The sequence below is a fragment of the Podarcis melisellensis genome (assembly GCF_964234715.1).
Source record: "Podarcis melisellensis genome assembly, chromosome: 8".
Lineage (NCBI taxonomy): Eukaryota > Metazoa > Chordata > Lepidosauria > Squamata > Lacertidae > Podarcis > Podarcis melisellensis.
This window is the reverse complement of record NC_138540.1, coordinates 58,067,527-58,092,074: the sequence shown is the minus strand read 5'-3', so window position 1 is coordinate 58,092,074 and position 24,548 is coordinate 58,067,527. Positions and strand designations below refer to the sequence as shown.

General features: G+C 44.4%; 1 protein-coding gene across 2 annotated transcripts; it reads left to right on the top strand.

Annotated features, from left to right (window-relative positions):
- The first annotated feature begins 8,944 nt into the window (after window positions 1-8,944).
- SYNC (syncoilin, intermediate filament protein) lies at window positions 8,945-23,682 on the top strand. 2 transcript variants are annotated; one of them, XM_081924206.1, is made up of 4 exons: window positions 8,945-9,166; window positions 12,084-13,038; window positions 20,660-20,784; window positions 23,211-23,682. In XM_081924206.1, the coding sequence occupies exons 2-4, from the start codon at window positions 12,091-12,093 to the stop codon at window positions 23,269-23,271; spliced, it is 1,134 nt and encodes a 377-aa protein (XP_081780332.1). In that variant the 5' UTR covers window positions 8,945-9,166; window positions 12,084-12,090; the 3' UTR covers window positions 23,272-23,682. The 2 variants fall into 2 exon arrangements, with proteins under 2 accessions (XP_081780332.1, XP_081780333.1); XM_081924207.1 differs by lacking the exon at window positions 8,945-9,166 and adding an exon at window positions 9,400-9,488.
- The last annotated feature ends 866 nt before the right edge of the window (window positions 23,683-24,548 follow it).

Sequence of the window (24,548 nt, the reverse complement as noted above, 5' to 3'; positions counted from 1 at the left end):
TTTGCATTATATATGTTTTTAACCTGGTGCATGATGCAGGTTGTCGTTGTTTAGTCGTTTAGTCATGTCTGACTCTTCATGACTGCATGGACACCCAAAGAAAAGGGCAGAGAGCAAAATTTTGACATGCTAGCATTCAGGGCTATCACTTTATCTGTTTGGGCCACTGACCTGTTTCTCACCCTTTATTTATTGTGGGGTTTTTTATCCCACTTTTTCTCCAAGGAATTCAGGGTGGTGCACATGAGCCATCCTTCTCCATATTTTATCATCATAAAGATCCTGTGAGGTAGGCTAGGATTAGAGAGGGAAACTGGCCCAAGGCCAGGGGGTGAGGATACAGAATTTATTCACACTGTTGTCAAAGTAAGAGATAAATTTGAGGGAATGTATGATAAGCAGCTGGTTTAGGTAGAGAATTGGGAGATCTACTGACCAGCGAGTATTGCCTTGCAACCTTTATTTCCACTGCACTGTATTTACTTGTTATGTGTGAGCCAAGCACACACAGAAAAATCTCACCACTGATATCTGTATCTGTAGCGGCCTCTTGTGGCCAAAGAGGTGCCTCGACCTCCCGAAAGGGTCACCAAAATCCTCATCGCAAGCCCATGTTTTGTTTCTGAGCCTTTCTTGCCAGCACATCAGCCTCTGGAGGGGAGGGGCAGAGCCAGCTCCCAGGGGAGAGGAGGAGACGGGGAGGGGGGAGGGCGACTCTTGCAACTCTGGACATGATGCAAAACTGAGACCACTCTCCGAGCAAATCTTCCCTTCTTTGGAAAATCATCACCAACAGCTGCAGCAAATGTGGTGATTCAGATTTTCCCCAGGAGGACATGATCCAAATGTTCTCTGCACCCTCTTCTCTCAGGAACGGGCAGAGGGAGAAATTCATGATTCCAGGGCATCTCCTGGGCCTGCAGCATTCAGATGAGATCGGAAAGCTGGCTAAAGGCAGCTGAGCAAAGCATTTCCCCTAGTGGGAAAGGGACCAATCATCCATGTCTGCGGTACCCTCCTGACTGAGAACTGAGACCCCAGGCAGCTGACTCTCCTGCCTTTGGGCACTTTCCCAACCCTTCCCTTCATTTCTGTGTAGGATGACCAGAGGAAGATGAAGCCAAGGCCCTTTGGACATTGGCCATGCAAGCAGCTGACCCTGCCAAAATCCCTTCTTCTACTACACAACCCTTAAGGGCCCAGGGAGCCTATCCTAGCCTTCCTCTGACCACTCTGTTTGTAGGGCAAGAAAAGTCCCCCTTGTGGAATTCCTTTACGAACCCTCAACATGAAGTCACAGGAAGAGCTCTGCTAGAACAAAATCATTCTAATGCTCTCTCTATGGATCATGATGGCTGGGGCTGGTGGTATTGTACCCCAAATCATCTGGAGGGCACCAGGTTGGGGAAGCTTGTAGTACCATAGTGGAAGCAGCCTTGGAACAGTCACTACCTGCATCCTAACCTACCTCACAGGGTTGTTATGAGAATAAAATGGGGGCGGAGGACCATGCATGCTTCTTGGAGGAAAGACGGTATACTAATGTTATAAGTGTTTCAAGTAAATATGAGACTATTTATGTCGCATTTTTGAAGAAAAAAAAATTATTGTTGCAGCATAAATCACTTCATAAGCATTGACAGTGGAACAGACGCCCTTGGGAAGTTTTGGACTTTCCTTCCTTGCAGGTTTTAAAGCTTCTTCTTCTTTGGCGATCACTCATAGCCGAGTAAGATTGTCTTCCATGAACACAGTCTTAGCGGTGAGTCCATAGGTGACTGTGGAGGCCAATTCTGGATCCACACATCCTTCCACAGTGGAGACATAGGTTTCCAGGCAGGAGTTGATCATGGTGAGGGTTTGCCAAACATGCCTTCCTCTTAGCTTGTTTTGTCCTGAGATTTAAAGCAGAGGTTGGATGGCCATCTATCCTGTATGATCTAATTGAGATTCCTGCATTGCAGGGGGTTGGACTAGATGATCCTCGGGGTCCCCTCCAACTCTCCAATTCTATGAGTCCTTACAACAACCCTGTTTGGTAGGCCAGTACTAATTTGTTTGCTGAGTATTGGGCGGGTGTGTGTGTGTGTGCTGAGGCTGAGAGAAAGCCATTTGACTAACTCTTGGCAATGAGTGCCTGTCAAGGGATGGTTTGCTGTTATGCTGAACCTGTTCTCAGGATGCCTCTTGATACAACTTTCCCTTTTCACTTAGTCTGTGGATGCCAACCCTGAGCCTTAAGTGCTTCTGCAATTACATAAATAACAACTGTTCTGTAATGGATGGGCTGGGCTCCCCCTGCAGCAGAAGCAAAAAGCTCAAGCGTGAATAATGCCGGGACTTAAAGTTCCGCCTGAAAAACTGGAGAAGATCCAAGCCCCATTTTCTGCCTGCACCTCCCAGCAGCCAGCGGCAGTAAAAACAGCACACAGAAAATGAGGGAAACAATCACTGAAGAGCTCTGATGGAATCAGGAAAGGGAGACAGCAAAGAAGAAGGAACACTAAAGGGGGAGATCTCTACACCTGGGGTAAAAGAGCTCCGTTTAAATGAAAAGGTTGCTTCCAGACAACCTGCTCATTCAGCATTCACCCTGATGTTTGCAGGGAGTTTATATTACGCCGGCTGTTCATTGAGCATTCATTCCAATTTGCTCATCTGGAGGCTATGCAATGTTGCATCAAACAACTGTCATGAGACACCTTCCCATGCATTTCCCCATTACTTTCATTATTGCAAAAAGTCCAGTTTAGAGCAGGAAACAGATTTCTTCTGCAAGGACGCCAAATCAACTTTAACTGCACTACCTGAATTTGCTGGTACAGTGGTACCTCGGGTTAAGAACTTAATTTGTTCTGGAGGTCCATTCTTAACCTGAAACTGTTCTTAACCTGAAGCACCACTTTTCCTAATGGGGCCTTCTGCTGCCGCCGCACCGCCGGAGCAGGATTTCTGTTCTCATCCTGAAGCCGAGGTACTATTTCTGGGTTAGCGGAGTCTGTAACCTGAAGTGTATGTAACCTGAAGCATATGTAACCTGAGGTACCACTGTATGTGATTACATCCCACCTGAAAATAGCAGCCACGCCCCAGGAGCTGTGCCATAGCAGGGTCACCGCTGGGTAAACCAATGGAGTGCTAAGAACATGCTTGGATCTTGGGGAGACGGACACTGCAGCAGCCTTCTCCCACCGGGTGTTCTGATCTACAGCTCCCATTAGCCCCAGCCATCATTGCCTGGGGAGAGGGGCAGCAGCAGGCTGGGGAAGGCTGCACGACAGGCATATACACTGGTGTAACAATCATTCCATTTCACTAAGCAGCTCTGGGAATTCTGTGAGGCAGGTGGGCATGAGATATTTAAGCAAATAGTTCCCAGTACCCTCATCAAACAACAATGCCCCAGAACCATAGCAAGTCAGATGAATGACTGATACAAATAACCCAGAATCGGATAGTAACTTTATCAGTACCAACTAAAAAGTCACAAATATGTGTCAGGTTTTTGCAGAATTTTTCATCAGGCAAGATGCTATGCAAGGCAAGGGGCAGGAGGATGAGGAAAACTAAAAATCAAACCAGAAATAACAACCACAACCACCACCACAACAACAAGGTTGGATGTTGTTGCCATGAAGTTCCAAGATGGAGACTGCAGACTAACTTCTCTACTATACTGTAAATGTGTGTGTGATTCTGCCTTATTTTGGCAGGCGATATGGGAGAAGGGACAGAGAGAGAGAGAGAGAGAGAGAGAGAGAGAGAGAGAGAGAGAGAGAGAGAACAAGACAAAAGACAAAAGAACAAGGATTTGGACAGAAAGAGGCAAGCTTTGTGTTCTCTCTTTTTAATGGTTGTGGAAGTCAGTCTGAAGAAAATGAAGCAATTAAATCAGCGGATCTTGATTTGCCAATGGAGCATGGTTTGCACACAAACCTCCTTGTGGAGGAGGAGCTGGAGGTGGGGAATCTCTAGCTAGCAGCGAGCCACAGAGATTGCTAAATACAAATCGATTTTGCTTAATGACTTGGAAGGCTGAAAATGCAGTTGGCTAATGATGGAAGGAAGAGAAGGAAGAAGAAGGGAGATACAGGGAAGAGGCGCAGAACAACCAACAGAATGAATGCTTCTGCTGGGCTTGAGGAAAGGGTGTGGAGGAGGTGGAACAAAACCTCATTTGTGCCAAATGTGCTTAAGTGGCTGGTCACCTGAGAAAAGGATATTATAGGCCATTCTCCGAAAGAGTTGCTGACTAGATAATTGGAAATTTGGATAAAGGAGTGCAGTTTAAGACTCTTCCTTATACAGTCATACCTCGAGTTACAGACGCTTCAGGTTGTGCATGCGCAGAAGTGCCGAATCGCAACACGTGCATGCGCAGACGCAGTGCTGCGGGTTGCGAACGTGCCTCCTGCACGGATCACATTCTCAACCCAAGCATCCACTGTACTGCAACTCCCCATGGCACCACCTCTCTCTCCTCAGACCCTTCAGACTGTCAGTATTTTGCAGGAAACTAAGAAGAGATGTGATTTGTTGTTGTTTAGTCGTTTAGTCGTGTCCGACTCTTCGTGACCCCATGGACCAGAGAACGCCAGGCACCTCTGTCCTCCACTGCCTCCCGCAGTTTGGTCAAACTCATGCTGGTAACCTCGAAAACACTATCCAGCCATCTCATCCTCTGTCGCCCCCTTCTCCTTGTGCCCTCCATCTTTCCCAACATCAGGGTCTTCTCCAGGGAGTCTTCTCTTCTCATGAGGTGGCCAAAGTACTGGAGCCTCAGCTTCACAATCTGTCCTTCCAGTGAGCACTCAGGGTTGATTTCCTTCAGTATGGAGAGGTTTGATCTTCTTGCAGTCCATGGGACTCTCAAGAGTCTCCTCCAGCACCATAATTCAAAAGCATCAATTCTTCGGCGATCAGCCTTCTTTATGGTCCAGCTCTCACTTCCATAGATGTGATAGCCATCTTCAAATATCTAAAGGGCTGTCACAGGGGAAAAGGAGCTAGCTTGTTTCCTGCTGCTCCAGAGGGCCGGGTCTGAACCAATGGATTCAAATGACAATAAATGAGATTCCAACGAAATGTTAGGAAGACTTTTCTGACAGTAAGAGCTGTTTGACAGTAGAACAGTGGAATCTCCTTCACTGGAGGTTTTAAAGCAGAGGGTGGCTGGCTGTCATGGATGCTTTAGCTGAGATTCCTGCATGGCAGGGGTTGGACTAGATGACCACTGGAGTCCCTTCCAAGACAACAATTCTATGAAACCACAACTTAGGTCAGTGCAATGCAAGCAGCAGATTCACTACAGGAGGAACAACATGGCCATGGTATCGTTTTCAGGAGCAGACACATTTGCTGATTTGTACTAAGCCATAGTTTGGCTCAATGTTACATGTGAATGAGATCATTGCATTCCAGCTAGGCTGTTCATTAATTGTACCAATGACTGCTAAAGTGTTGCTATCACCCAGCACGGCCAATGATCAGGGATAACAGGTGTTGTAACCCAACATTTGGAGGGCCACAAGTTGCCCCCCTGCTCTGCCCTAAAATAACAGGTCTGAAGCTTTGGGGTGCTTGTTAACCCACCTTTGCCATTAGGGGCACATGGCCTCTGAGGCTTGGAGCACCCAGAGCCTTAGACTGCTGCACCAGCTACAACCCTACCTGGACAGAATGCGGCTTCATGCCCTGATAATCTCCTGTTGTTGTATGTGGGGCTACTTTTGAAAACAACTCAGGAACTTTAGTTGGTAGAAATTATCGCTGCCTGGGTGCTAATGAGGACTGGGTAGGTTGTTATGGAAATATTATGCTTATCACCGTCACTGACTCCTAGTCAATCTCCAGGCTCAATTTAAACTGCTGGTTTTGACTGCTGAAGCTATTCATGGCCTGTGCCCTTGGTACCTGAAGTACTGCCTCATCTCACATGCTCCTGGACCCTGAGATCATCACCTGGGGCTCCTTTGTGTGTTGATGCCAGGTAAAATACAACCAAGTGAGGAACTTTTCAGCAGTGGTCCCTTAGTTGTGGAACACCATCCCAAAAAGGCTACTTAAATATCATTCCAGCACCAGGCAGATGCCTTTTTACATACCCAGTTTTCTAAATCAATGTTATGATTTTACCCCATTTTTGCTCTGTGGATTTTTATTCCTCTGCTCTCCATTTCAAATTGGCTTGTTGCAGCAACATTCCTTTCTCTCTGCAATGTGTGTAGTTAAACTAATGTGTTACTTTATAGTGGTGGGTGCTATATTGGCTGTACCTTGTTTGTTTGTTTACAACTTTGCTTCCATATACTGTAACTTATCCTCTGAAAGCATTGATTCCTACCCTGTTAGATAGTTATACATGATAATTTTGTTTTCATTAGCTATGTGCATGCAGATTTTCTTTAATGCTGCCAAATAAGGAAAATATGGCTTTCCTGTGAAGGAATGTGAAGTTGTCAGTATTAAAGAATTCTTAAACATCTATGCACTGACTTTGGCTAGTTCACACGAAGCAAAAGCACATCACACACAGAGCAGAAAGGTACTGTGAGTGTTGTCACTGATAGAAAATGTTAGTGGGTGGGTGATAAAATCTATTCCGCCCTAATAGTGCATGGTCTGATTGTTGCATACTTTCAAAGAGCAGGATAAATGGATAAAAATTTGATATAGGAACTGTCTGTTATACACCAAACTTTTATCCATTTATCCAGCTCTTTGAAAGTATGCAACAGCCAGACCATGCACTATTAGATCAAATATCAGGGCTCTGGGAGCTAGTTTTTCTTGCTTAAGAAGAACCTGAGTAACAAGATTGATTCTATCTACATTTTGTGCTATCTAATTTGCATCTTTTCCATGATGCGCTCACAAATTATTTCAGTACATTGCAGACCTCTTGCAGTCATTCTGAACTCATGAAGGCCCAAATTGGGCAAAAAGTGTGGAAGTTACTGCACCAAACTCCTATATACTGACTAGGTACAAAAGTACGTATATTATAGGGCTGTTCCTTTAAATGTGGCTTAGTGGGGAAATACTACAGAAAATTTAATGAAGAGTGTTTAAACTAGGGTCTGAAGGAGAATCGCCTATTCAAATTACTGATATTACCTAGTCCCCTAGTGGGTAGGGTTGCCACTAAACTCATTTTCTAAGTACTTCCCTTCCTGCCCCAATTCACCTAAACCCCACTCTGCTGTCCAAAATTTACCACTACATTTTGCTCCAGGACGGGGCTATCTCTGCTTCTGGAGCACAGCACGTTCTGAATCTGCCATAAGTTGCATTGTCCTTGGAAATGGTCATCGCCTCAGGCATTATCATCTGCTTACCCCCTTCCCCTGCAGATGACAAACCACCATCTGGTTGCCTAGCTATGTCCACAAACAGAGAGCAGCAGGGCTAACTCAAGGCATCTGATTGCAGCCCACAACAGTTCCCATGTCCCTCTGTTCCCCTTCCCCAAACAGGTTATTTCTAGGATAAACTAGAAAGAGGTGTCTGGGCTTGCCATTTCACAAGTAGACTCCTTTTTGTTATTTTTATGCCATAGAAGGCTCTTTTCTACCAGCCCAGCTGACCCTCACTGGTAACCTTGCTGGCAGTTTTAACGTTAGATAGATTTAGGTGGGTATTTATACACACACGAAACATTGTTCAAGTTAACAGCATTCCTACGCTATTGAGTCAAACGCCTCCACAAATAGAGGGGAGAGACATGTGGCTTGCACTACTCGGTGTTTTATTATTATTTTAAAAAATAACCCTTTATTCCTCTTAAATATGCTTCTTGTAGTTAGCCAAGAGAGGCATGGGTTCACAGTGCAACTGCACTTCTGACCTGAAATTCAAAGCCAACAAGGGAGCAAGCCAGGGCGAGTAACCTTATCCCTGGACAAGGAAGCTGAAGAAAGCTGAGTGAGGAGGACTGAGCAGCAGCAGGGCGGGCTATTGCCCGTGGGTGTTGAATGATGCATTTTGCTGCCTGGACAATTGTCCTCCAGGCAGGAAGAGCTCAGTTAGCAAACAGGACTTGGGGGAGCTACATAAGGCCAAATGCCTTTTGCAGGGATGATGCCATATTAATGTACAGTAATACTAGGACTGTCCCCCTGCCACTCCTCTGTGATGCCTTCTGCTCCTTCAAACCCCTCATATTTTGCCAGTCACCCTTTAGGGCTTGCTACCTTAGTCATCTTTGCCCAATTAAAGTTCATTCTTAACCTGCAATCCTATTACAGTGGTACCTCTGGTTAAGAACTTAATTCGTTCTGGAGGTCCATTCTTAACCTGAAACTGTTCTTAACCTGAGGTACCACTTTAGCTAATGGGCCTCCCGCTGCTGCTGCGCAATTTCTGTTCTCAACCTGAAGCAAAGTTCTTAACCTGAGGTACTATTTCTGGGTTAGCGGAGTCTGTAACCTGAAGCATCTGTAACCCGAGGTACCACTGTATATGCCTACCTAAGAAGCAGCCCTACAGAACGCAGTGGGACTGAGCTGGCATACAAAAGATTGCGCAGCAAGGCTATGCATTTCCTAACGCCCACCCATTACTACTCTGGTCTCATCTTTTCCTCCTCTCCCCCTCTCCCTCTCCCATCACAAAACCAGACATTTAGTCTTCCCTCCCACCACACCTTCGGAACATAACAGCAGCAAGTACTGGAAAGCACACGTCCATGACCCTCGGCATGCACAGGTGTCTCCTCAGTTTCTAGACATTCCTGTATTTCATGTAAGCATTCACATGTGGCTGCCAACATACATGCAAAGGGGGGGGGGAGGTGATGGAAAGAGAGAGGGTTAAAGAGGCTTGCTCCTTCCCAGCCCCTCCCAATGCAGCCTTCCTCTTGCCGCTGCTGAAAGTTCAGACAGAGCCAAGCGCCAACCACTCTGCCTCTGGCACTGGGAGGCGAGTGGAGAGGCCTGCCAGCCGGCCGCCTCCTCTTCCCCGCCTCCTCCCCCACCCCCCACTCCGTAGGCAGGGATCTGGTGTCAGCCTTTCCACTAGAATTGCACAGCCGTTTCCAGAGAGACTGAGGTGGGGGTGGCCCCGGGGGCTCCGGTTTCTTGCACTCTTTATTAATAACCTCACACCCACCCCATGCCAAAAGCCTGTCCGGCCGGGGGCACAAGGAACTTGGTTCCTGGAGAGAAAGGTAAGAAGAGCTAAATTGCTACCATTCATTGGTGAGCGTGGGCTCTCTTTTCTGTTCTAGTAGCTGGAAAGGAGATGCTCCAAGCTAAAAAGAACTAGGCTCATTTAAGGGGGAGAGGGGAGCAACCTAACAGTTTTGGAAACGGGGTGTGGTTGGAGAATAATTCAGATTCGAAAGCATCAGGTTTATTAAGGGTGGGCTCAATTGGGTTGCCTGCCAGACCATTTGTGGCCAGCGCAGGCCTGACTGGAAAAAGGAAGAAAGGTACAGTGCCTTCACCCGCTGCTGGACCACTGAGAAAGAGGCTGTCTTCCCTGGCTTTGTACGTGGTTTTTCTTTGCCCAAGTAAGAAATATCAGCTTGGATGCACGACATCCTGCTACAGAGAGGAGGGGGGAGAAGCAGGGACTGTCTGAATCTGCCTGGGTGGACAGCGAGACCATTTGCCTGTGAAAAAATCTTCACAAGGAAGGAATCGTGCTGCTGCTAGATAGATGATTGGTGACAGATTCCGGTCCTAATTCAGAAGTTGAAACCAAAGAGCTTTGCACCAGTCCTCACCTAAGCTTTCTGTATCCAGCTACTAAGAAATAGCAAGCATGGAAGTGAAGGCTGCTTCACTTTGCTGTTTTCACAAGGGTGGAAAAATACCTTATTTGGGAAAAGAGAAGGTTTATCTCTGAAAATAATCTCCAGTGGTGCTCAGAGCTGAAGCAGAACATGCAAATGGCACTCCCTTCCCCAACAACTTAACAGGGGGTGGGGTACCATCTGCCATGAAGCTCTCATGTACCCACCTTACTGAAATGTCTATGGGCCTCTGGAGGGCAGGGGGCTGGTGCTCCCTGGATGTGTCCTGTGTCTCCGACATCCTGATGGCAGGGCCACCCTGCAGGTGCTCTCCCATTAAATATTCCATGGAGGTTTCCCTGCTCCCCTCGTTAAAGTGCATGTTACCCAACTGGCCCTTCAATGTGCTGCTCACATTGCCCATCGGGTATTTCACTACAGCTGGTTCTATTTCAGAACATTTACCTCTTTAAGTTGTTCAGGCGCTCCACATTCTTAAGGACAGTGGATTAAACACCTCCTTCTCTGCCATTTAGACACAGTGCACATTCACCCAAGCCTTATCTTGTGAAGAGGTCTTTCATCTGTGGACAGCTGCTGCACACACCCTCTTCCTTCAGGGGATGACTCTACTCTACAATGCTTGCTTGCTTGGAAACCAGGGCCCCTCAATAATATCCCTTGCCTGCTGTGATATTTTGATCCATCCTCAGCCATCTTGCAGAGCGTGCATGCAAGCTCATTTGGGCACTCTCTTCTGTACATCTGAGGCTGCGTCAGCATTTTCAATTAAAATAAAAAAGCTGCCCTCTTTTTAGTAATCAATGACTTAAAGCAACACAGATTCCCCTCCAACTGACCCCTTGGTACTTAAGTAGCCTGGCAAAAAAACAAAACAAAACAAAAAACCCACCTCTTAGCTCATTTGCTCCCCATTTGTCAATGCAATGCAACACATGCTTAAAGTATATTTATTTATTCACTTAATATAGCTGTTCTGGTCAGTGTATTTCCGCCAGGGTTCCCCTACCCCCGATCTTTTCTTAGAACCAGCCATTACTTGTTATTTATATTTTATACCCATTTTTGTATCATGTGTATCATGGCACTTTATAAAGAGTAAGAGAATAAGTCTCTGCCCCATATTGGTTACAGTCTAGAAAACGATGTGAGGGAAATGAAGGTGGGTTGGGGGAAGAATGATGGCAGCTGTATTCACTTAGGCTTAGGTGGAAGAAGACCGGAAAAAGTTTATTCAGCCATACCTAGTTTACCACATTCGACTCAACATATAGAGGCTTGTTCAACAAGGTTACAAGTTGTCTCTAAACATGTAGAATTGTTACAGGAACAACAATGGTATACTACTTCATTAAGAGCACATTTTAAAAGCCTTTGTGGTTTTTTTAATGGTCCTGATATTTTTATTAGATAACTGTTGTGCCTGGATTTTTTCCCCTGACGCACCAAGAGAATTATGGGTTCTGCCCATACAGGGTACACAGAAAATAATGTATACCCAAACTCTTGGAGCCATCCCTGCAGCTTGCGGATGAGGGGGAGAAAGTGGGGGGAAATTCCCTGTCCTCCCAGAGCCCGTGTAACAAGTAGATCTTAAAAGCCCTTTTTGCGCCAGGTACAGTAACCCCAAATGGGCCTGGTGCAAAAATAGCTTCTAAGCAATCCACCTTGATTGGATTTAAGTTGTATAATTTCAACCAGCCTGCCTTCAACCATGTTGAAATTGCGCAAATTAAATGTTTGTAAGATGTGATCATACTGCATTAATAGAAAGATAAGGTATGCGAAATACGGGGTATTATTATTATTATTATTATTATTATTATTATTATTATTATTATTAATGTTCAAGGGCAGTGTTTCCCAAATTTACAATAACCGCGTACCCCTTTTGAGAGTTTAGTCTTACCAGCATATCCCTTTTTGGGCAAAAATAATTTGGGGGTTGTTTTAACATAGCACACCATTCTCATACTAAATTTTAATGAATTGTTTTCTACAACTAAAAAAACCTATGGTAAAGCAAAATAAAAATGTATGCCATTTACCCTTTGAAACCCTTTTGTGTACCACTGGGGGTACATGTCCCACACTTTGAGAAACATTGCTCTAGGGGAACCAGCTGGGATATATGGTGAGAAGTTGGGGGAGGAAGCTAACTTCTTGGCCTTGGTAACAAAGCATCAAATTCTTCAAAGCTTTCTGCATTTGCAGGATTCTCAGCTGAGGGAGGATGCATCTGCTTCTCAAATGCCTACCTATGCTCAATGAGCTCCGTTGTTCAGGCATTTGTAGGTCTGATTCCATGATTGCTTTTTATTTCCAGGGAAGTGATGGCAGACTCTGAGCCTGCTCTGGATTCAGACAATGCAGAAGCCTTCTCAGAGCTAGCTGCTGGGGTTCCAGGAGCACTCTTAGAGCTTGATGGAGAAGACACCCCTGAGATGCTGGACCCCATCAACATGCCATTCCTTCAAGACACAGAAAGCACAGGCTCTCCAGAGGTGCTGCAGGAAGACATGGAAGACGAGGAAGTATATTATGATGCAGAAGACATAAGCATTGAGGATCTCGGAAAGCATTTTCAGGAGTGCATTGAAGCAGTGGAAGAGCTGGAGAGGGAGAGGGACCAGCTTATTCAGGAACTGATGCTCCTACGGGAACCAGCTCTTGAGGAAATCAGACAAGCCCATGAAGAGATCCTCGAAGCCTACAGGCTGCATGCCAAGGTGGAGCTTGAAAGGGACAGTCTGCGGGATGAAATTCGGCAAGTGAAACAGAAGCTTTTTAGGGTGACTCGGGAATGTGTGGCGTGCCAGTACCAACTGGAAAACAGGAGGCACGACGTGGCCCAGTTTGCTGTCTACCGGGAAGAACTGGAAAGCAGGGTCAGCCAGCTTTCAGAGGAGCTATCCCAACTGAGAGAGACTTGTGAGAAAGAGAAGGAGCAGTTGAGAGAACAGCTGAAGGCTCCGAGGAGGCGAAGGAGCAGCTGCTACCTGCAGGCAAGCAGGCGGCTTTCCATGGAGTTTGAGAGCTTTGTGGCGGAGACACGTCAGGGCCTGGAAGAACAGTATGAGCCTAAGCTGATGCGCCTCTTAGAAAGGAGAGAAGCCAGCAGAAAGGCTTTGCAAAAGACACAGGGCGAGATTCACAAATTAAAGGAAACTCTGAGACCACTGCAGGGAGAGGTCAGCAAGTTATTGCTGCAGAACAAAAACCTGGAGCAACAGATCCTGCTCATTAAGCAAAAACGGGACGAAGAAGTTCTTCAGTACAAGGTATGCCTGATGGCAGCCTTTCCCAGCATGGTACCCTCCAGATGATTTGGACTCCAGCTCACATTAGCCAATGGGGAAGGGGGATGGAAGTCACTGTCCAAAACCCCTGGAGGGAACCAGTTGGAAAAGGCTACCTAACAGCCTTGCCTTGCAGCCTGCCCTGCTCTAAAGCTAGTTGCCAAGCAGGTCGATGTAGCACCTGCCTATCTGATGAAATGCCGCCTGCCATGACACAGACTCCAGAATATCTGAGCTCACATACACTATTGGGAGAATGAGATGCCACTCCTGTCAGGCTGTACCAGGGAAATTTCTGTCTGACTGGTCCTTTATAGAGGTATATCTTAGCTATCAGCTCAAAGAGAGAGAAATAGTGAAGGAGCAGGTTAAACATCTTCCTTCCTGTAAAAAGAACTAGCACATCAGGTAGAAGACTATATTAATACTGTGCATGCAATATTTTTTTCATAGGGAGCCCCTCAAGAGACATCACAATTTGGCTTGGAAAAGAACCTATTGGGAGCCAATAGGAGGGGCTTTGAAGTCAACCAGCCCACAGCATCCTCTCTTCCTTAAGACTGCAATCAGGAAAGCTTATCTCCCAAGCCTAAATCCAGAATGGGGGGCAGAGAGAGATTTTCAGTGGGATGGATTGCATCTAGAGTGGCCTTAATCCTTTCTTCCCCAGCTGAGACTATCCCAAAATATCTCCTGATGTGTTTTATTATTATTATTACAAATTTTATTGATTTTTTAAAAGACAGTTACTGAGCATAAAGTATTGCCTTCCAGGAAAATGCATGTACAGAGTCTTAGATGTACCTCACACCTTTAACACATATTAAAATGTCACATTAACACATAATTTATATGGAATTAATACAGGGGTCATGGCTCAGTGACACAGCACCTATAGACGGTCCCAGATGCAATCTGTGGCATCTCCAGGTAGGACTGGGAAAGACTGATGTCACTCAGTGTTAGACAATTATGAGCTAGATGAACCGACTTGCTATGTTCCATACTTGATCTGTAGTGAAAGGCACTATTTTAGATGAATTAGACAAATGCCTGGAGGACAGACATGTCGGTGGTTCTCAGCCATGTCGCTAAATGACGCCTCCGCATTCAGAGGCAGTGTACTTCAGAATATCAGCATCTGGTAATGACACAACAGAGAAATCACTATGGCCTTAAATCCCTGTTTCTGAACTTTCAGAGGCATGCAGTTGGCCACTGTGGAAACAGAACCATGGACTAGGTAGACCTTTCACTTAATGCACTGACACAGTAATACCAAAGGCTGATGTGTAAATGCTATTTCTTTAAAAATAAGAACTACTTCTAAATGGAACAGGGAGGAGACTAGCCTGGCCAGCATCCATATCTGGATTTTACCAAACCATCAACAGCTCCTACGAGACTCAGTTGCCTTTCTTGACTCAAGTTTATTTACAGATGGTAGGAAATGCTGTATATTAAAAGGTTTAGCGTTTTCTAAGGTCCAAGGAAGTTTACAGGAATTGAGTGAGACACATTCCTTGCTATGCAAATGTGACTGCTCTTTTCCACCCCTTCTAGTCACATATGCAAGCTCCTCCAAAGGCTGGGTTCTACAGGGTGAGTCCTTTAAAAGAGGCCCCGTGGATACAGACTAAACATGTTCCACGGGGCCTCTTTTAAAAGACTCACCCTGTATAATCCCTCCCATAATCCCTGCAGAGGTTTTAGCAGCTTTTCACCAAGGTGCATGCGAAAACAGATGCCGCAGGACCTTTTACTTAAACTTCCTTTTAACATTCCTTATTCTGTTTAGAAGCTGAAGGAAGAGCAACACCCTGATCGCTCTTGGTTTTTTCATTTCCTCTTCTTACACTGAACATATTGAAAAACTGGGCTCCAATCATTTTTCTATTTACTTCTTTTTTGAGTGTTACAAGGGGTGACTAACCCCCATTTCAGGGGCCAGATCCGACGCCCTACTTCCCTGCCCTCTCCTAGATGTCACTTTGGGCAGTGCCAAATTTTATTTACATATACACATATTTGCAGGTTTTGGTGTCCTCGGGTGTCTTCCCGTGTAAAAGTTGGGGTGTCTAGGCGACGTTTCGACGAGGTCTCACTCGTCATCTTCAGGCTGGTGCTTTCGGCTTCTTGTTACTGGAACAGAGCAGGATCTCAGTGTTTGAGTTCCTATAAATACTGTTGAGGGGGTGTGGTGTATAGCCTCCAATGTTCTGGGCAGAGAGGAAGTTCCCAGGCTAGTGTGCCTTTTCTTCTTTTGTTCCTTAATTACTTGAGGGATATCTTGAGTGATTTCTTGAGTGATATCCTGAGTACCACTTAGGTGGGTCATTAGGTGTGGATTAGTTGCTAAAGTCTTTGTGTCTTGACCTCTTGAACTTTGTGAAGAGTTTTTCTGAGAAGATGGCTGTACTGCACTTAGTTGTGCTCTGGCTTGGCTTCGTGTATAGGGGCGAGCTGTGGTTTTGTGGCCTGTGTCAGCCAGATCTGTGTAGGGATTGCAGGGGGGTGCAGCATCCGGAGGTGCCACCATGGTTTGGCTACTGGATGGTGTCTGTAATTTATCTGTGGAGAGGGTCTGGGTTTGGGTCTGGTGTGGTTGATTGGTGATAGCGTTCTGTGTGCCTCTGGATCTGGTGTCAGTTTTTGTGGGGAGGGCTAATTTCCAGATGTCTGGCAAGCGGGATGTGTCGTCACGCTTGTTCATGTTGTGAGGGTGTTTCTCTATCTCGATGGCTTCCATGATTATTCTCTTGTGGTGATGTTCCATGTTAAAGAGCAATTTGGAATCTGCAAAATTAATTTCGTGTCCTGTTTCTTTCATGTGTTGGAAAAGAGAGGAAGTTTTTTCTTCTTTTTTGACGGCATTCTTGTGTTCTGCGATACGTGCATTTATTCGTCTGTTTGTTTGTCCAATGTACGTGGCTGGGCAGACTTTGCAGGGTATTTCATAGACCCCTTGGTTTTCCAACTGGATTTTATCCTTGGGGTTTCTGAGGATATTGGCTATTTTTTGGTTGGTGCAAAAGGCTGTTTTGATATTGTGTTTATGGAGGATTTTGCTAATTTTATCTGTAGTGCCCTTGATATAAGGAAGGAGGGCCATGCCATTGTTTTCTTCTGTGTCTTGGTTTTTGGGGGGTGTTTCTTTTTGGATTAGCTTCGTAACCCTGTTTTGCTGGTATCCATTGGCAATTAACACATTTGAGAGATTCTGTAACTCAGTTGTCAAGTGGTCTTTGTCAGCCAGGCGTTTGGTTCTGGAGATGAGAGTCTTGGCTACGGAGTTTATTTGTGCAGGGTGGTGGTGTGATTGTGCATGTAAGTAGCGGTTGGTGTGTGTGTTTTTTCCGGTAGATAGTGTGTCCTAGGGAGCCATCAGGTTTTTTGTAGATTAGGACGTCAAGGAAGGGAAGTTGGTTGTTGGCTTCTATTTCCATAGTGAATTGTATTTTGGGGTGTAGGCTGTTGAGATGTGTGAGGAAGCTATCCAGTTTTTCCTTCCCGTACACATATTATTTATATACACACAGCACTGAAATGGGTGGAACAGAGCTCAAATCACTCTCTCACTGGTTGCTTAATGAGTGGAGAGGGGGCAATAACCTCCTCTCAGCTATTTAGGATCAGCTGGGGAAGGAGGGCTGTGCCCGTGTGGGCACTTTTGGCCACACCCACTGGTGGCATGTGGGGTCAGCCTAAAGAAGGTTAACCACCCCTGCTTCAAACCATGTGATTAGATCCCTCTCTGGAACCACACAAATAGCCACCTATTTTTGTGGCAAGGCAGGCAAGAAGCATTCAATGGGTAGGAACGGCCTATGACACATTCAGCCAAGTTGAATTCTGAGAGCAACTGAGTCTTATGTAACATCAGGAATCTCAGCAGTGCTTTATTTGTACCAAGGGCTCAGCTTTAGAACCAGGCCTGACTACTGCAATACGGGGAGTGTAAGGAAAATGCCTTTGAAATAATGCATGGCTTGCCACTGTGACTCCATCCTTGCCGCCATCTGTGTAGACACCCTGCACCCCCGCTAATGGTTGAAGACTAAGGCCCTGTCTTGATTAGGGGATGGCTGAAAATTCAACACGGGTTAGCTGTCAATTCTGGAAATGTCAAAGCTGAAGTATAACATGCAGGTAGTTTAAAAATACAAATCTTCAATCCATTGAGGAAAGTAACTCCAATAAAAATAGGAATAATTTAGACTTCCGGGCTCAAACACGGAGCCTTCTAAGAAATTTGTCCTGAGCAGTAGCTGTGGTATATTTTTGCATGGCTGAAATAATCCCACAAACCAGTCTGGCCTTCAGCATAAATTCTGCATTTTGCATTGCAAGTATCATGAGATTCTCTCTTTTTTTTTTATAATTTTTATTGGGTTTTCACATTTTATAAAGACAAACAACACATATGACTTCCCCCCACCCCCCCACATACATCCCACTTCCCCTGTTTAAATCAGCAAGTTCTTATTTCCCTCTTTAAACTTATTCTCCTTATTCTCCAATTTAATTCTCCCTATTAGGCCCAATATTATTATCCTATTCTCTTATATGCAATAAATCCTTTTTCTAAGATCAATCGAAATTTTTATACCATAAATTCCCCTTTTTTATATTAAAATATGAGTCAAATTTACAATAACCAAAAGTTCTAAAATTTTTAAGAATCTGTTTTCCCCTCCCTCCCTGCCCGGGTATCTGTCCCTTCCCAAATAACTCTCCTCTCATTAGACTCCTAGCCAGGATTCCTTACATCCACCGCTCTCAAATCCTTTTCAGTCTCTCTCAGGCTTTTCTGCCAATAGTCCTCTTTGCTGGTCTTCAGGTCTCGAAGGGTGTCTGTCACGATTGCTTCGTCTTCTCCCAATTCAAACCTCATTAAGGAAACTTGTTGCCAGGGCTCTACCAAAAATCCCCCAAGCTCCAAATAATCAAGGCCAGAAAAGAGGAGGAAGTCCCAGTTATGTTTCTTTATTCCTTTAAATTTCAAAATTCCATGGTTTCCGGGGACTTCTTCCTTAACTTTTCTCCTCAGTTTCGTCTGTTCAAGTTTTGTAATCCAAAGGGTTTCTTTGTTTCCTGGCAGCATAGATTTCTGTTCAAGATTTTTTGTCCACACTTTCCCTCCTCCGACTTCCTTTTCCACCAACTCCAAGGATATCCTTTCTGGTTCGACTGCGGGGACTTTCAAAAACAAGTCTTTAGTTCCTTCAACAGGATTGCTTATTTTAGAACTCAAGGACGTAAGTTGTTTATCCATTTCCATGGTCTGCTCTTGCAAGATTCCCACGAGAAAGAAAGCTCTCTCTATTTCTGCTAATAATTTTCCTTCTGCAGCCATTGTAATGTCACTAGTTTCCCCTAGGGGGGTTGCCATTGTTCAAAGTTCTACGCCAACAATCCTTTTACCTGTTGTTTATTTACTTTGTTTCAAGTCACATCTACTTATATGTAACACCTTTAAACCAAAGAGATACAATTTTATCCTTTATTCAGCTGTCTGACAGCTCAGTTGACAGCTGTCAAACTCCAATTCCTTCAGGCTAGGTTGATGCAGGACGCTCCCAGGTCCAGGGGGGGGGGGTCACAAAAGTTTCCAAAATTCGCCTCTTCCCTCCAGCACAACTTAAAAAGATAAAAGCTTATTCTCAAGAATTAATGGAATCTCTTATCAGTCTCAATAGACACAAGATCTTTTTTCCGATCTTAGGTTTTTGCTCCTTGCTTCCAATTGCCTGTATGAAGGGGGGGTGCGGACTTCCCTTTAGCACATCCCCCCCGATCGCCCAATTAAAAAAAATTTTTAAAGTCCAAATTTCCTTCTACTCACGGGGGTGTTTGTTTCCAGTCCAAATTTCAGGTAGAAAGTTGACGTTCTCCGGTGAATGGCTTGCGGCTTCACTCCACTGAGATAGCGGTTTACTCTCAGCACCACGCCACCCCCCGTACCTTCTCCGCAGCCTTTAAAAAGGCTCTTCGACTGTCGGGGGGGCGCTTAAGGTGCCCGCTGAGTCACCAAGTCCGCAGGTATCAGCACCTGCGGTTTCTGAGGGTCCCCGCGTCGCCGGCGCGGCAAGACCCGTCCTCAGTGGAGCCGATTCCCTCCGGAGCTCGGAGGGAATCCGCCATTACACCGATCACGTCAACCCGGAAGTCCGTATCATGAGATTCTCTCTCCACCAGCAAGTTGCTAGACTTCACAGTGATACAAGGGGGGTGGAAACTGTTGCAGAGATCGGATGTAGTATGAGCAGGCATCCACTAGGACAATGAGGCTTCTCCATCCTTCCTCCACTGTCCCCAAAATCTGCTCTGGAGGAATCTTCCCAAGATTTCACACAACACTTACCGTATTTATCTGAACTGCACCAACTTCACGAATCTTTGAGTTCTTAGGCTGCCAGTTTTAGCTAGTGCAAATCAGCATAGTTGCTGTTTGGCTGGCATTATCTCAGTCAGCTGGGGGCAAGGGCACCCCTGCAAAAGTACCATGCCATCAGTAATGAGTCGGACTCTGCTTTCAGTTAGTTTCTGAGCAATACGTTGTGCTTACATTGTGAAGACAACTCCTTCCTTCTTCAATCCTACTTCAAGTTATGCACAACTGGAAAATTGAGAATATTTTAATTTTATTCTGCCTTTCAACCAAGGAGCTACAAGGCAAATTATATAACAGTGGTACCTCAGGTTAAGTACTTAATTCGTTCCAGAGGTCCGTTCTTAACCTGAAACTGTTCTTAACCTGAAGCACCACTTTAACTAATGGGGCCTCCTGCTGCCACCGTGCCGCCAGAGCATGATTTCTGTTCTCATCCTGAAGCAAAGTTCTTAACCTGAAGCACTATTTCTGGGTTAGCGGAGTCTGTAACCCAAAGTGTATGTAACCTGAAGCGTATGTAACCTGAGGTACCACTGTAATACAAAAACTGTGGCTCCATCCACACATTGCATTCTTCTGCAGAGCCACTTATGTGAGGTGGATGGTCTTTATATAGTTTAAAGATGAGTAAACTTAATTTCAGTCTGACAGCTTTATGAAAGATGAGAATTCTACTTGAAAAAGAAAATCCAGACCATCTAAGAAAAAGCATAGAGTTCACTCTCTCAAGAAGCAAAGATGTCTCCTTTTTAATATATAAAAAAAGACATTTTTAGTTTTCAGGCTACAGAGATGGGTCTGAAAGTTTATAAGCAACATCAGGTGAAACCTGCAGTCAAAGGAAGGCTTAGCAAGAGTTTTTCCTGGTTCCCAGCTATGCACATGACTAACAAAACAAGTTAGTCAAATTAACTTGCATAATTTATATAAGCCACAGACACTTTTATTATCTTAATAACAATTTTTTATTTTAAGCATATAATTCACAAAAGGGAATGAACAATTTAAACTGATCAATTCTGATCGAATGCTGTGGTTTTCCTCCTTCTGATGTGAAATATGTGTTTGGACAGCAAAATGTGATGCCCTCTAGAATAATTATCAGCCATATGCTGGCCCTGATTACAACAGGTACAAAACACTACATGGTGAATTTAAAATGCAGGCTACATCCCTTTCTGAAACATTTCAATGCTTTTCCATCCACAGGACCAGGTGGAAGAGATGGAAGAAAGGCTGAGGGAGCTGAAGAATGGAGTCCAACTTCAGCAGAAGAAGAACCAAGAATTGGAAGAGCTGAGGGCCAGCTTACACCAGGAACTATCAATTTACAAGTAGGTTTTACTATCTTTCTTGAAACACTATCCACATGAAAGCAAAGCCTGCAAGAAAATCTGAAAGCAGCAGTGAGAAAGGAGTGACAAATTCTCACTATAGGTCCTTCCAGTTACCATACTTGCTCTAGGTATCTCTCTGTATTCTGCAGACTAGCCCTTTGTGTTTGGGAAACAGGATGTTCTATATGACTGACCTGGGACATATATCTCAAATATAGTAGGGAACTGCTTCCCACTGAGGGCCTAGCTCTATTCTGGCAGACAGGCTCCTGTCACTTTGGTAGGGCTGGCCTAGAAATCAGTCTTTAACCAAAACATGCAGGAGAATGGCATGAACAACTTCAGTCCTCATAGTCTGGGTAGATAAATTCCTTTGTAAGGGGTTCAGAGCAACAAACACAAGATCAGCTTCTTAATAAATAGAGGTTATTAAGCAGGTGTAACAAATGAGAATAGTTAGGTGTGAAGGAGGAGGGAAATATGATGTTGCCATTTCTGGGGATTTAAAGGTAGAAGAGTATGAGAGAATTGTGTGGCCTTTATAAACTTCCCTTCCCTATGCTCAGTCTAAAAAACAGGAGAAGAACACAAGTATTCTCAGTGGCAGAGTAAAATCCAAAGAAAGTGAAAAGTCTGCCCTAGGCCACAGCAAGACTTAATGGATAGAGCCTAGGGTTCCAAAGGTATAAGAGGCACCCAGTCAGGAATTCAAAAATTAAGAGTGTTGGGCAGTAGTTTATATAACCATGTAAAATTTCATGATCCAAGATGCTTCAACTCACAAGTGTACAGGTTGGTCATGGTGTGTTTTCCAGGTGAACAAAGATTTACGATCTTAATTCTGCTTAACAAGAGGTGGTCTAGTAGAATGTGAAATTCTTGTTGGATAGGCCATTCAAAAGCTCCTTTCTTTGCAACAGACAACACTATATAACCTAGGATAGCTTAGGCATGGAGAAGGCTGAACATTTTAATTCTGGACAGTGTGCAGAGGATGTGGACATTTCCCTGTCCATTTAACAAAGGTTTTCAGAGAAAGCTTTCAAGCACAAGCCTGCCTTTTCGCACTCATTTTCTCAAACAAAATGTAGCCTTTTTAACTGAAGTGATTGTGAGAGACACCCAAAATGGCACAGTAGTGCTTGCCAGCAAAAGAGCCTCTAGATTTCTGAAAGCATTCCAAAATTACTTGTTTTTTGGAACCATATAGAATGTAAATTCTGTCTTTGTACAGCATCTTTCTGGTCTCTTCCTCTGAGAGTAGTGCTGGTGCTTATCATTTATTTTAATAAATGTAAACATATGCAGTAATGCCCTGTCTGCGTAAGTTTTACAACCTTTTAAAAGGTTACTGCTTTAAAACGTGCCCAGCACCACAAAAGGCAAATGTCCTGCTGGAACCATTGTCTTCTCCATCTCCTTAGAAAAATGCAAAAATGCATATTGTGACCAATATTGCTCAATGTTCAGCAAAAAGACCCTAAACAGCATGTATAGCCAGAAAACACACTAACACCACAAGCACAAGGTGCGCAGGTAAGGATCAGCTAGTTTGCAACCTCTCTGTTTAGCAAAACAAAAAAGAGAGGTGGTAAGAAAATAAAGAGGGGAAAGTGCCTCCACAAGAAAATGAGCCAGTGTCATAAGGACAAGGCAGATAAAGGGCCTGCCAGCTCTAGCATCCACTTAGCAAAAAGAGAAAAGGGGGGTGAAGGGCCTCTGTAGGCAGAGTGCCTGCTACCACAAGGTAGATGGAAGTGAGCAGTAAATGCCCTATTGATTCAAGCACACACATGCCCTGCCCCTCAGGTCAACAACCTGATCTACCTATTTGTAGTCAGCTGCTTCTTCCAGTCAGTGTGTTGTTCCCTCTCCTATTTTCTTGTAGGGACGAGAAAGGGAAGGGAAGGTGACTGAATGGGCAAAAGGGGGTGTGCTCAGGTCAAGAAACAGAGGCAAAGATGAACCACTTTAAGAGCAAGTGCAATCATACACACACAACAGCAGCACTACTGGGCAAACTGATGCCACAAGCAATAGGTTCGCAACCACCATTGTATACCACTCTGCAATAGACTGAGCCAGGAGGCAAAAGTGGAAAGTGTCAAAAGAGAAAGTCAAGGGTTCATGTCTAATCAGTAGGGTAGATGGTGACAAATGAAAATGAGGTCACATGTCATAGGATATAGTGCAGTTAGAAATACTGCTGAAACATTCAGGCAGCAATATCAGAGAGGCTGTTGGAAAGGTAGGATTGGATTGGATGGAGGGCAAAAGATGTGGGGTGTCATGAGCACAGGTCTCTGGAATAAGCTGAGTGGAACAATGAGAGTCCCACAAGGGAAAGAACAGCAAAGAAATCTGATTTCCTTGTGAAATGTTATTTCATTGAGCAACTGGTTACTCAATTTCAATCCCTACAGAGACTGCTTAGAAATCTATGGACAACTCTGCAAGTCTCAAGCAAAACAAGACCAAGATTGAATCATGGATTTATAAGCATGGACATCCTTCCCCTTCCTTACTTACTTGCTGTGTCTTTAGTGGGAATGATAGTACATTCTCTCCATCTGACGACACAGCCAATAAGGAAAACTATGATGGTTTGCATCTTTATTATTATAAAAAGGGCTGCAAATGGTCTGAAACCTGGTAGTTACACTGGACAGATGTCACATCAGCAGGATACCAGATGTGCATTATGCACAACTTCAAAGTTTAAGGTTTGTGTAAAGCTGACGTGTCAGTACATTAATCAGCCTTTCTTTAATGTTATAATTCTGTACAAAATCTGTTTGAGAACAGGATTGTTTAGTTATTTTAGGCAACAGTTTGTAATTTTGACATGTTATGAATAGGAAGCAGAAGTCCTAATTAAATGCTTTTTTATACACACATAGAGCATTTTGCTATTAATGGATGAAAAATCAGTGTTGTTTTGATATCATAGCAAGAGGGTTAAACAGATTGAAAATCCACTTAAGACAACTGGTCAATAGTCATCCCTATTCTACCCCAATGGCAAACCAACCAGCTTTGTCTTCATTTTCTTTCCATTACCCTCACCTGAGTAAAAATTCTACAAATAAGAGTGTTTTCTAGTTTGAAGGTTAACATCTTCAAGAACAGTTCTACACTTAGGATAAAAGGACCTGCAACATACACTAGTGGAGTGCTATTGACTGTTATGTGTAAAACCTGTACAAGGTAACAACCATGATGTGAACCACTGGGGCCAAAGTAACTGCATTACTTCCATTCTCCCACTGACACAGCATCCAAGCCAAAGTACAAAGTTAGGCCTACAGAGTCGGGAGATTTGGGCACAAGCCTTCCTTCTGCATCTCAACAGTATCAGGTAGGTGGGAAAAAATGACAAGGTTACTGAATGCCTTCAAGCAAGAACTGCTGGGTGGGAATGAAAACTGAGAGGTTCTGACATCCAGCCCAGGCTGGAGGGTATTTCAGACAGAGTTGAGCTGGCAAAGGAAATCCAGTTTGAAACAAGAACCAGAGAGACCTGTAGGAATAAACTTTAAACTGGAAAGGAGTTACCTAAACATCTCCAGCCTCAAACTACTAAATGATACATACCCACCAGTGCTTTCCAGTGGCCAGCTTATTGTATTATTTTAGCAGATCATATCAAATTGGTTTTTTCAACAGGCAGCTCACCACTCTCAACCCTCCTCAAAACACAGGCAGCAGCAAGTTCTGCCATTTTACATCATACAGTACTCTCATTGCCAGTTGCAAAGTGA

Excerpts from the sequence above, each read along its gene's own strand:
- SYNC (XM_081924206.1), top strand. The coding sequence starts at position 12,091 with ATGGCAGACTCTGAGCCTGCTCTGGATTCAGACAATGCAGAAGCCTTC. Across the intron at positions 13,039-20,659 it reads AAGAAGTTCTTCAGTACAAG|GACCAGGTGGAAGAGATGGA; the intron begins GTATGCCTGATG and ends TTCCATCCACAG. Across the intron at positions 20,785-23,210 it reads CAGGAACTATCAATTTACAA|AGACTGCTTAGAAATCTATG; the intron begins GTAGGTTTTACT and ends CAATCCCTACAG.